The sequence below is a fragment of the Scylla paramamosain genome, chromosome 1 (genome assembly GCF_035594125.1).
Source record: "Scylla paramamosain isolate STU-SP2022 chromosome 1, ASM3559412v1, whole genome shotgun sequence".
Classification (NCBI taxonomy): Eukaryota; Metazoa; Arthropoda; class Malacostraca; order Decapoda; family Portunidae; genus Scylla; species Scylla paramamosain.
In genome coordinates, this window is record NC_087151.1 from 41,955,193 (window position 1) to 41,967,885 (window position 12,693).

Below are 12,693 nucleotides of genomic sequence, written 5' to 3' on the forward strand. Positions count from 1 at the left end.
CCGGCTTAGACAACCCGCCAGGCCGACCATGTTCACAGGTAGTGGGTGAAACAAAACACCACAAAGAAGCGTACCAAACTTCTCCCATTCCAACAAAACACAACTTACATTTTCTTTAACACAGATAACAAAAATATATTGTATAAATAAATAATAGATGGTTAACATATCATTTTAATGATACAATTTAATTCTCTTACGTCTTTCTTTCATTTATCATGCCTCATCTCGTCCATTTCTTTTTATAATTTTTTTCTCTTCGTCTTTCTTTCTTATTTATATCAATCATGTTACTATACATTTTCTATTTATATTTCCATCATCATCTTCACTTACCTAATATGTCTAGTCACCACCACCACCACCACCACCACCACCACCAGACAAGATCCTGTGTAAATGAAGTGACGTGTGTGTGTGTGTGTGTGTGTGTGTGTGTGTGTGTGTGTAAGGAAGTGCTGACGAAGAAGAAATATGATTATGGATTTCTTATTAATGACTATAGATGTGTTTGTGTTTATTATATATTTATTTATTCATTCATTCATTCATTCATTCAGTTTTGTATGCTCAAGTTTCTTTTCTTCTTCTTCTTCTTCTTCTTCTTCTTCTTCTTCTTCTTCTTCTTCTTCTATCATCATAATTGTTGTTGTTATATATGTGTGTGGTCATCTCTCTCTCTCTCTCTCTCTCTCTCTCTCTCTCTCTCTCTCTCTCTCTCTCTCTCTCTCTCTCTCTCTCTCTCTCTCTCTCTCCCTCCTACTTCCTTTGTGTTCAGGGTGCTGCTGCTTGCGTCCCACCTTCCCCCTCCCTTCCCTCCCCTCCCCTCTCCTCCCTCTCTCTTCCTCCCCCTTACCCTCCTCTCCCTCTCCCTTACCCTCTTCCACTTAACATTAGCTTTCCACCCCCTTACCCCCCTCACCGCCTCCCCTTTCCCCCCTTCCCCTCATCTGCTCCCCTCCATCTCTCTCTTTGTCCTGACAGCTGTTGTATGAGGAACGGAGGGTGGGAGGGAGAGGGAGAGGGAGAGGGAGGGTGGGTTTAGGGTATCTGATGAGAGGGAGAGAGTGGAAGGGGGATGTAGGGTAGGGTGGCAGCTGATCTCTCTCTCTCTCTCTCTCTCTCTCTCTCTCTCTCTCTCTCTCTCTCTCTCTCTCTCTCTCTCTCTCTCTCTCTCTCTCTCTCTCCCTTTCTTTCTCGGGCGTGGGGCGTTTAAATAACTTGCTTCGTAGACTTTAACTAGGCAGCTCCGTACATTTAATTGGGTGGTGGTGGTGGTGGCGGTAGTAGTAGTAGTAGTAGTAATGGTAGTAGTTGTAATGGTAGTATTTTGAGGTAGAGGGGGTGGTAGTGATGGTAGTAGCGTGTGTACAAGGATTTGAAGCAACAACAACAACAACAACAACAAACAACAATAACAATAGATATCTAGACAGTGATGGTGATGATGATGATGGCAGTTGAGAAATGGTGATAGTGATATAGCTTAGAGAAGTGATGGCGATTAAGAAAATGATGATGATGATGATGATGATGATATGACAACAACAATGATTACAGCTAAGAAAAATATGATGGCGATGATAATGAAGAAAATAGTGATGATTGTGATGATGGAGGTGAATTTAGACACACACATCTACACATCACCACCATCACCACCTTCACCATCATCAGCATTTCTCATCAATAAGATTTATTCGCTTTGTACTGCGTCTTGGTGCTTTGGCGAAATGTAGTAGTAGTAGTAGTAGTAGTAGTAGTAGTAGTAGTAGTAGTAGTAGTTGTGGTGGTGTTAGTAGTAAGAGTAGAAGTGGTGATATTGGTGGTGTTAATAGAGATTGCAATAGTGATGGAGTGGTGATGTTAGTAGAAGCAATAGTAGTGATTGTTGTATGTTTTAAGATTGTAGTGGTGGTGGTGGTGGTGGTTGTGGTGGTGGTGGTGGTGGTGGTGACGCATTACAAAGATCAATGCCACATCAATACAGGGACTGGCTAAGAGTGTAATGTTTCCACCCCTCTCCCTCTCCCTCTCTCCCTCCCCACCCGCTTTTCCTCCTCATCTTCCTCTCCCTCCCTTTTATCCCTCCACGTCCCTCCAGGAGCACACATCTCTGCCTCTCTCCCGCCCTCTCTTCCTTTCCCTTCTGTTTCTCTCAGTCTTCCTCTCTCTCCTGTCTTCTTTCTCCTCTTATTTACTTTTCTTTATCCTTCTCTCCCTTCACAAACACCGATTTCTGCCGCTCTTCTCTCCCTTTTCTTTTCACTTCTTTCTCCCTGTCTCTCCCTCTTGTCTTCTGTTTTCCTCCTATTCCTTCCCTATTCTTTGTTTCTTCTTTGTCCTTCCGTCCATTTCCTCCTGTCCTTTTCTCTCTCCTTTCATTTGCTTTCCGTCTAACGTTTTCTATTATCATTCTGTTCCTTCCTTTCTTCTTACGTTATTCTTGTTCATTTTCCTTGTCCCTTTTCTTCATGTCCCTCGTTCCTTGTATCTGTCTTCTTCCTGTCCATCCCTTCCCTTCTTTTCAGCTATTCTCTCATTATTGCATCTTTTTCTTCAACTTCCTCCATCCTGTCTTCTGTTCCCTAGCCTTTCTTCCCTCCCGTCTCCTCTCTCGTCTTCTCCACCATTTTCCTCCTCCTCCCGTCTTTCATGTCTAACCTCATATAGTCGTCTTCCTCCCGTCCACCGGTGGTTTTCTCCCACTCCCTCCCCCTCCCTCCCGCCTCCTCCCTCCATCACCTCCTCCCGCCGCTCATTTTTTCCTCCTGCCGCTTCCTCTTCCCTCTGTCCCTCGTTCCTCCCGCCGCCTCCTGCTCACCGCTTCTTCCCGCCCACTGTGCTGTTAGAAGAGGAGGAATCGATCTCAGCGTTGAGGGTTGTGAGGCAGGCAGCGCTGGGAGAGAGAGAGAGAGAGAGAGAGAGAGAGAGAGAGAGAGAGAGAGAGAGAGAGAGAGAGAGAGAGAGAGAGAGCAGTGTGTGTGCATCATGTTAGTTATTTAGGAGGAGGTTAGGTTAGGAAGATGTGGAGGAGGAGGAGAAGGAGGAGGATTCAGATTCAGATATTTTATTATCCACAGATGTGGTTATTACTCAAATTCCAATAAATATTCAGTAATTACAGGAGGAGGAGGAGCTTGGGTTAGGAAGAGGAGGAGATCGGATCAGGGAGAGGATGAGGAGGGGAGATTGGGTTAGGAAGAGGAGGAGGAGGTTGGATTACAAAGAAGATGATTACAAAAAGGAGGTTAGGAAGAGGAGAAGGAGATTCGGTTAGGAAGAGGAGAAAGAGGAAGAGGAGGAGGAGGAAGAGGAGGAGGAGGAGGAGGAGGAGGAGGAGGTATGGTTACGTTAGGAAGAGGAATAATCACAAGAAAATTAGTAAATTAAAAGATGACAAGAAGCGGAAGAGGAGAGGAAGGAGGAGGAAGAAGGGAAATGATGAAAGAAGGCACACTGAAGAGGTGATAATCTGAGAGGGTAAGGAAGAGGAGGAAGTGGTGCTTATGTCGAGAAGAGGTGGTGTGGCAAGAGGAAGAAGAGGAGGAGGAGGAGGAGGAGGAGGAGGCATGTCAGCTATCTGAAGAAGAAAGACGAAGAATCACCTTGTTGAGAAGAAGAGGAGGAGGAGGAGGAGGAAGATAGTGGAAAGAAGAACAAGAGGAGGAGGAGGAAGATGGTGGAAAGAGAAGAGAATGAGGTGGAGGAAGAGAAAGAGAGGAAAAAAAGGAGGAGAGTAGAAAGAAGAGAAGGAGGAGGAGGAAAAAAAAATTGGTGAAAAGAGAAGAAGAGGAGAAAGAAGAAGAAGAAGATGAAGAGAAGGAACGTGGTTGAGATCTTGGATGAAGCTGTAAAAGAAGAAGAAAGAAGAAAATGAATAATAGAAAAAAGGAGGGAGAAGAAAAAAAAGGGAGGAAGAGAAAGGTAAAAAAAAAAAAAGAAAAGAAAAGGAAAGACAACACAAGACCTTAAGTTGCCAGTCACAGCGAATCTTGAGGAATGGACCAGACTGACAGCATATTTGTTGATTTGTTGTTGTTGTTGCTGTTGTTGTGGTGGTGGTGATGGTAGTGGTGGTGGTGGTTCAGGTAGCCCAGGTAGGACGCGGCTCATTAAGAAGTAGGCAGGTAAGCAAGTGTTAGGCGGCCCGTGTCCTTGTGAAGTGTGTGCCGCTCATTAGAGAGAGAGAGAGAGAGAGAGAGAGAGAGAGAGAGAGAGAGAGAGAGAGAGAGAGAGAGAGAGAGAGAGAGAGAGGTGGGATCTTTGTTTTTATTTGTGTCTTGTTCTTGCTTGTTATTCGCTTATATTTCTCTTTTCTCGTCTTTTTATTCGTAATCGTCTTTGTTTGTTTTTACATTGTCTTCTTTTTATGGTTTTTTTCTTCTTAATCTTCTTTGTTTTTATTTATGTGTTGTTTGTATTTCTCCTTCGTTTCCTTTTATTCTTTCCCTTGTGTTGCTCGTCTTGTCTCTGTGTTGCTTTTGTACATTATTCTTTTATTCTTTCATCTTTTCTTTCTCTCCTTTTTTCTCTTCTTCTTTTCATATCCTGTTCTTTATTCTTTTACCTTGAGATTCTTTTCCTTTACTTTCCTTCTTTTCCCTTATTTCTTTGTTTGTTTTCATGTACAATTTGTCTTACGAGAATATTCACCTCTTGTTCCTATCTCTCTCTCTCTCTCTCTCTCTCTCTCTCTCTCTCTCTCTCTCTCTCTCTCTCTCTCTCTCTCTCTCTCTCTCTCTCTCTCTCTCTCTCTCTCTCTCCCCCCTTAGTTACGTTCTTTTCACCTTCCTCGCATTTTCTTTTTATTTTGATCTCTTCGTCACCTTTCCCGCGTATCAAATTTTCATCTCCTCCTCTCCACCACCACCACCACCACCATCACCACTTAGTACACACAGGTGGGGCGAGACAAGAAAGTGGTCGTGAGTCACCTGGGCGTGGGAACAGCGGAGTACTGTACCTGGCGCCCGTAAGGTGATACCGGGCGGCGGCCACTTGGCAAGGTGACATGAAGCAGCGGCGGTAACAGAGAGAGAGAGAGAGAGAGAGAGAGAGAGAGAGAGAGAGAGAGAGAGAGAGAGAGAGAGAAGAAAAGTGAATCGAATAGTAATCAAGGAGAATAATGAAGAGAGAGAGAGAGAGAGAGAGAGAGAGAGAGAGAGAGAGAGAGAGAGAGAGAGAGAGAGAGAGAGAGAGGTCTTGTCGATAGGTAGGTGATAAGTCGAACATCGCAAGTCCAGTGCCTGATTAGACGTGTCCTCTGTGTGATGTTAGGAATAATCTTGTAGAGAGAGAGAGAGAGAGAGAGAGAGAGAGAGAGAGAGAGAGAGAGGGAGAGAGAGAGGGAACTGACTTGCTGTTACTGCTATCTTTTTCTTTTCATAATTTGATAGTATTAGTGCATATCACCACCACCACCACCACCACCAAGAACCTTCATAGGAGTTAAGCCTTTACACACATCACCCTCCCTTTTGCCCTCACCGTGACCCAGCCATGACCCCAGAGAGCGCCACGTGGTCACTCTGAAGCCTTTAACTCAGCGCAGCATCCCTAGGCGTTAAGGAGAGGCTCAGGAGGCGCACAAAGAGTGAAATTGTAATAGGAATATGACTTAGTGGTGTTCCCAAGAGTGATGGTCCGTAGGTGTTTGGTGAGGGGGGTATGGAAGGGCGTGGGAAGTGTTGGTGGTGTCTGTGGTGTTGTTGTTTAGTTGTGTTTTTTAAATGGATGTAGGTTGTGGTGGTGTTGTTGTGTGAGAAATATGCTTGTGTTGTTAGTGGTTGTAGTTATGTATTTATTTGGAGTTGCTGTGTGTGTGTGTGTGTGTGTGTGTGTGTGTGTGTGTGTGTGATAGGGGTAACTCGTTCTTGTTACAACATACGCACACACACACACACACACACACACACACACACACACACACACACACACACACACACACACACACACACACACACACACACCAAAATCTGTAATACCGTGGATATCAGACAGTTTGGAAATATTAAAGCCACCTCTAACTCCCATTCCTTGACCAGCTTCCTTGAATTCATCCACAGCCACCTGGACAAGCGAAACACCTCTCTAGCTGTTGCTTTTGTGGACTTGAAAAAGGCTTTTGATCTTGTTGATCATACTGTTGTCATCAGCAAGGCAGTAAGTCTGGATCTCCCTCCTAACCTGATAGCGTGGCTAGCCGACTTCCTCACAGGGAGGCGTCAGGCCGTTCGCTATCAGGGCTCTGTCTCTACTTTCCAACAGCTGACATGTGGGGTCCCCCAGGGGACCAAGATGAGTCCTCTATGCTTCCTCCTCCTCATTAACGACGCCCTCACTGACACCCCCCATCGCTGGAAGTACGAGTATGTGGACGACTGCACCGTGGGCGTCCCAGTTTCCACCAAGAACCCGGACTACTCGCCACTGCAAGCGATTCTGGAGCGGCTGCAGACGTGGACGGAGGAGAGCAGGATGACCATCAACCACAGCAAAACTGTGGTGATGCATTTCTGTACCTCCTCTGTACCAGTGCCCCCTCCCCAGCTCTCAGTGGGCCCTCACCCCCTCCAGGTGGTCCGATGTGCCAAGCTCCTCGGAGTCACGGTGGACGATCAGCTGACCTGGAAGCAGCATGTCGCCAGCACCATAAGATCAGCTACCTACAGGCTGTACATGCTGCGCAGACTCAGGTCGCTGGGGACGCCGACAGATGAGTTAAGGGGGTGTATCTTACCTTCATCCTCCCCAAACTCATGTACGCCTCCCCAGCGTGGTCCTCCTCCCTCACACAAACTCAACAGCTACAGTTGGAGAGTGTGCAGAAAAGGGCGTGCAGGGTCATCCTTGGCCCTGCATACACCACCTATGAAGAAGCCCTGAACACCCTGAGCCTGTCCAGACTATCCACCAGGTACTGTGAGGCTCTGGAGAAGTTTGGAAGGGGACTTCTGCATCATCCACGTCTCAGAAACATGCTGCCGCTTGACGCGCCTTGCCCGACCCGTGCCACCAGACACCACAACAAGATAACGCCCCTAAAGGCGCCGCGTACGGACCGGTACAGACTCAGTGCGATTCCCACCATGGTGTGAGCCATCAATCAATAGTCCCTTCTAGATTTGACTTACCTTTAGGATTAATGTCAAGTATTTCCCCACCCCCAATGTACATTTTCAGTTTGTTGACTGCCTAAAGAATAAACCGTTTATTATTATTATTATTATTATTATTATTACACACACACACACACACACACACACACACACACACACACACACACACACACACACACACACACACACACACACACACACACACACACACATTTACATGGTCCAGTCCTTTGAATCCTGCAACTCACCTCTGGGAATATTCTCTCTCTCTCTCTCTCTCTCTCTCTCTCTCTCTCTCTCTCTCTCTCTCTCTCTCTCTCTCTCTCTCTCTCTCTCTCTCTCTCTCTCTCACCTGTACGAACACCTGCGGGAAATTAACTAATCGTTTTCCCGGTATTCGCTACGGTTGTAACACACACACACACACACACACACACACACACACACACACACACACACACACACACACACACACACACACACACACACACACAGGTATAGTGTTGCGGCGTGTCAGTTACCTACACAATATTCACCTGTGTCAGTACCTCACTGCTGCTCTGATAACCGTAAGTGTTTTTAAGCTCGATAGGTAATTATTTTTTGTATTCTTATTATTACTTCAGTAGATAGGTCGCCTGAACTGTCTGGTGTGAGGTTTTGTAATGTTAGATTATAGTGAGTTAGGTTATTTATTGTTGTTAGGTTAGGTTTGCTAAGGTTAGATTAAGTTGGAATTGGTTATTTTATGATAGGGTAGATTATGTCAGAATAGGTTCCCCTGTCTTGCTTTTCCTTCCTTTACTTAATCTACATTACCCTCCCCTACCGCACCATGCCCTTCCATACCTAACTCTAGCCTGTTCTATCCTAACCTAACTTAACATCCTGATCTCACATAACTTATTTCCCTAACCTACCCTACTCTGCTCTTTCCTATCCTACTCCTCTGTACCCTACCTAATTTTACCTAACCTAATTTATCCCTAATCTAACCTGACCAAACCTGATCTAACCTAAAACCATAGGTAAATAGATTAAAAAAAAAAAATAAATACATGGTGAAATTAAATAGAAGTAGATATTGGCTAATTATACAAGCAAGCCAGCAAGCAATCTTTCAAGCAGCCAGGAATCTCCAGGCATTTCCGGTCACCACAGCCGCCAGCCCTCAGTGCAAGAGTGTCAGACGCCAGACACATATCATGACACGCGATACTCAGCTGGCCACATGCACGGTCATGGCGGCGCAAGACTTATACCCTGAAGAACAACCCGATTGGTGCCAGGAGGCGGTCCCTGTGTGGCTGGGGCCGGGGGTGTGTTGTTATTAGTGTTGGGCTTAACAGGTGTAAGTGAGGAGGTTAGGGACACATTGCATTGGTATTAGTGTTGTATTTGGTGAGCATTACGTAGGTGTGGGTGTTAGGGTAGGGTGGCGGCTCTTGTGCTGGGTAGGGGTTCTGTGTTATTAGTGTTATGTTGTATTGTTTGTTGTTTTTGTGTTGCTGTTGGATTAGTGTGGGTGCTAGGACAGGGTAGCGGCGGTTTCTGTGTTGGATGTTGTGTTGTTAGTGTTGTTTTGAGAGGCGTTACAGAAGTGAGGCTGTTAGGATAGAGTTTTGTATTGTTTAATTTTTTTGTTTTGTTTTGTTTTACTTGTATTTTATTCTGTTGTTACTGTCTTCCTTATAGTCATTTTCAGCAATTTTGTTACTATTCTCTAAGGTTGATATAAATTTGCTGGTATTTCAAACACTTTTTTTTTTTTTTTTTTTTTTTTCAAACGAAGCTAGAAGCCATTAGAGCTACACGTGGCTGCCCCTCTATAAAACCACACTCATTAATATCCATCTAGCATTCCCGTTTATAAATTTATCTAATCTTAAAAAAAAAAAAAAATAATTGACTCTGCTCTAACAACCCGCTAAGTACTGAGTGTATTCCATTCATCTACCACTCTATTTGAGAACCAGTTTATTCATATTCCTTTTTATAATCTAACTTTTTAATCAAACTTTTTTTTTTTTTTTATGTATAACCACACGTACTACAAAGCATCTCACTCTTGTCACGTCCACTTAGACACTGATTGATACTGGTAACGACATGGGTTATTTGGTGAATAGGCCAGGGGTAGTGGTGGTGGTGGTGGTGGTGGTGGTGGTGGTGGTGGTGTTGCGGAGACTGTAAGGCGCTGTTTGGGTGTGCTGTATGGCCCTTTCTCTCTCTCTCTCTCTCTCTCTCTCTCTCTCTCTCTCTCTCTCTCTCTCTCTCTCTCTCTCTCTCTCTCTCTCTCTCTCTCTCTTCCAGCAACAACTCCTATTCAAATATTGCGAAAATAAATAATAAAAAAATGGGTCGATCTATACTGGGAGGATTAAAGTTATAACACGGCACTGCATTCCTTTAAACCAATCGCTCGCTAAATCCGGGTCCGATTCAGCAGGGAAAAATACCTCAAGGATCGGAGACGGAAGGACGAAACATTAATCGCGCCGTAGAAAGAAAAGGGAAGAAATTGGAGTCCGGGAAGGAATTGAGTGGGAAAACAGAAGAAAAACGGAGGAGAGGAGAGAAAGATGGATAAAGAAAGGAGGAAGGAAGGAAGAAAGGGAGGGAGGAAGGAAGGAAGGAAGGACGAGAGGAAGGGATACACATACAAGCAGACTGTGAAGGAATCAAGTGGAAAAGGGAAAAAAAATATGTAGGAGGGGAGAAAATGGATAAAGAAAAGAGAAAGAGAGGAAGAAAGACTTGCAAACTAAAAGGAATCGAGTAGAAAGGAAAAAAAGGCGGAAGAGGAAAGAAAATTAGCTAAAAAATCGAGAAAGGAAGGACGGAAGGGTTACACAAAATCTAAACTAAGAAGGAATCAAAATAAAAAAAGAAGAAGATAAAGAAGAAACGTATGCAACGAGAGAGAGAGGAAAAAAAGATGGCTAAAGAAAAGAGGAAGAAAGGAAGGGTGGAAGAAAGGAAGGAAGAAAGGAAGGAAAGTGGGAAGGAAACAGACACACAAACTTGTACACTGGAAGGAATGAAGTGGAAAAAAAAAAGAGAGAGAGAAATAGAGAGAGGAAGACGCAGAAGAGGAAAGGAAGGGAGGGACACACGCACATACAAATTTTCAGAGTAAGAATAAATCAAGTAGAAAAAAAAAAGAAAGACAAAACACAGAAGAGGAAAGAAAACTGAAAAAAAAAGGAAAGAAGGCCAAAGGGAGAGAGGTATACACACACACACACACACACACACACACACACACACACACACACATATCAGATAATTATGCCTCCAGTAAAGATGCGGTCCACATCACTAATTTTAAAAGGGAAGGTGATTTATGCTTCTGGCTTCCCGCAGTGACGGCTTATTACTGCTCCTTCTCCCCTCCTCCTCCCGTCCCCCCTCCCCACCAAGCGCTGTGAGTGGTGGTGGGGGTTTTAAGTATTTGAGATGGAAAGATGAGAGGGTTGCAAGGAGGAAAAAGGAGAAGATAACGAGGAAAGAGACGGCAGGGTAAGAGAGAGAGAGAGAGAGAGAGAGAGAGAGAGAGAGAGAGAGAGAGAGAGAGAGAGAGAGAGAGAGAGAGAATTTCTGCCCATGTGTTGTAATTGTTAGATTATCATCACTCATAAACACACACACTCACACACCTGTTTTGTTTATTTATTTATTTTTTGTAGATTTAATTTTTTTGACATTTCATGATGAGAGAGAGAGAGAGAGAGAGAGAGAGAGAGAGAGAGAGAGAGAGAGAGAGAGAGAGAGAGAGAGAGAGAGAGAGAGAGAGAGAGAGATTCTGCTCATCTCTTGAATTTGATCGATATTGTCACTTATATAAACTGTAGAAATTATATTATTTGTATTTTTTCCTGGGTCCTGGCATAAAATAAACATTTCATCACGTGGCGGACTCTTTGGTGTAGTTAACTTTGGCATGTCCAGGATGTGAGTGCTATAAGGAAAATCTCCCCTCTTCTCCTGGTTTTATTGTGACAAGTAAGACATTAGGGTTAGTCTTTGTCCTCCTTCTTTTCTTTTCCTATTTATTTATTTATTCTATTTTTTTTATTTTAGTTTGCCGTAAAGTAGGAAAATGCTTAAAGCAGTTTATTTATGAAGATGACGATCCTCCCATGATGTCATGTTACTGAACTTTTGTGTTTGTGGCTGTCGCAAGTCTTTGAACTGGTGAAGGAGCGAGTGAAGGAGTGGAGGGAGACTTAAGGAAACTTGTAAAATTGAAATACTCGTCACTTCCCCTGGTTTCCCTTTGTCCATTGAGTATTATTTTGATTGTTCTTGCCATGCTGGAAAGATTCATGGATTGGTTTATTGTATTTTCTCGTTGCTATTTATTTATTTTTTATTTATTTTTTTGTATTTTTTTGGAAGGTAAAGTGTGATGTGAATATGACTCTCTCTCTCTCTCTCTCTCTCTCTCTCTCTCTCTCTCTCTCTCTCTCTCTCTCTCTCTCTCTCTCTCTCTCTCTCTCTCTCAACACCACTATTGTTACCATTGCCTGTTATTTCTACCTTACTTTCGTGGTGGTGGTGCCCCCGCGAAGGATTCTTACACACACACACACACACACACACACACACACACACACACACACACACACACACACACACACACACACAGATAAGCTCCATTAGGTGATGTGTCAAGTACTTCAGACCATCCCACTTGACAGCTGCTGACGAAGGGAGGGAGGGGCGGGGAGTGTCTTACTTCGGATAGGGGGAGAGGGAGAGGAGATCAAGGGGAGGGGGTGACGGTGAGTGGGTGGTGGTGCAGGACTTGCCTTCTAGTATATACAATTACTCTCCTCCTCCTCCTCCTCCTCCTCCTCCTATTTATCCTTCTGTTTGTTATGCTTGTTGTTGTTGTTGTTGTTGTTGTTGTTGTTGTTGTTGTTCGTGTAATTCCCTGGTTTTCTTGCCCTTACCTTATTTTTTATCCCTTTTTTTGTTTCTTCCTCGCACATTTATTTATTTTTTTGTGTTGAAAATATCTAATACTGCTGTTTTTTTTTTTACATAATTAATACCTGTTTTGTTTCTTCTACAGGTACGTACAACAAGGCTACAAGACTCCCTGTACTACGAGACTGTCCCTGTGACTAGTCGTGAGTAGTAGTAGTAGTAGTAGCAGCAGTAGTAAGAGTAGTAGTAGTTGTAGTAGTAGTAGTAGTTGAAGTAACTGTAGTAGAAGTAATAGTGGTGATTGTGACGCTGGTGATAGATGAGGCAGTAGTGTAGAGAGAGAGAGAGAGAGAGAGAGAGAGAGAGAGAGAGAGAGAGAGAGATGGCGTATTTCCCCCCTCCTCCTGGAAATGAACGGTGTAGCTTTAAGGAGACGCGGCGATGGAGGGAGGAACGGAGGGAGAGAGGGAGGGGAAGGGAATGAGGAAGGGGGAAGGGAGGGAAGAAGGTCGAGTCTTATGAAGCGATTCCTAAACACAGCAAATGTAGCGACTCGTCAACACAACGCACGCAGAGAGAAAGTAACAAGATTAATATTAATGTAGAGAACAAAGGAAGACCGAAGATATCCTCTCTG

General features: G+C 44.1%; 1 protein-coding gene and 1 long non-coding RNA gene across 4 annotated transcripts in view; one reads left to right on the top strand and one right to left on the bottom strand.

Moving 5' to 3' along the window:
• The window catches only part of LOC135106035 (uncharacterized), a 1,053-nt gene extending 618 nt beyond the window's left edge, over nucleotides 1-435 (bottom strand). Inside the window, exon 1 of the long non-coding RNA XR_010271110.1 lies at nucleotides 1-435. This exon is cut by the window's left edge and continues 50 nt beyond it. This is a non-coding gene — a long non-coding RNA (uncharacterized LOC135106035).
• LOC135105841 (serine/threonine-protein kinase NLK-like) overlaps nucleotides 1-12,268 on the top strand; it is a 71,777-nt gene extending 59,509 nt beyond the window's left edge. For 2 of the 3 annotated variants that reach the window (XM_064014477.1, XM_064014460.1), the window contains exon 2: nucleotides 6,271-7,141. In XM_064014477.1, the coding sequence (XP_063870547.1) occupies nucleotides 6,271-6,274 (4 nt within the window). In that variant the 3' untranslated portion in view covers nucleotides 6,275-7,141. Of the gene's footprint in view, nucleotides 1-6,270; nucleotides 7,142-12,201 lie in introns of those variants that run through there. The other variant, XM_064014469.1, reaches the window with a different exon arrangement.
• The last annotated feature ends 425 nt before the right edge of the window (nucleotides 12,269-12,693 follow it).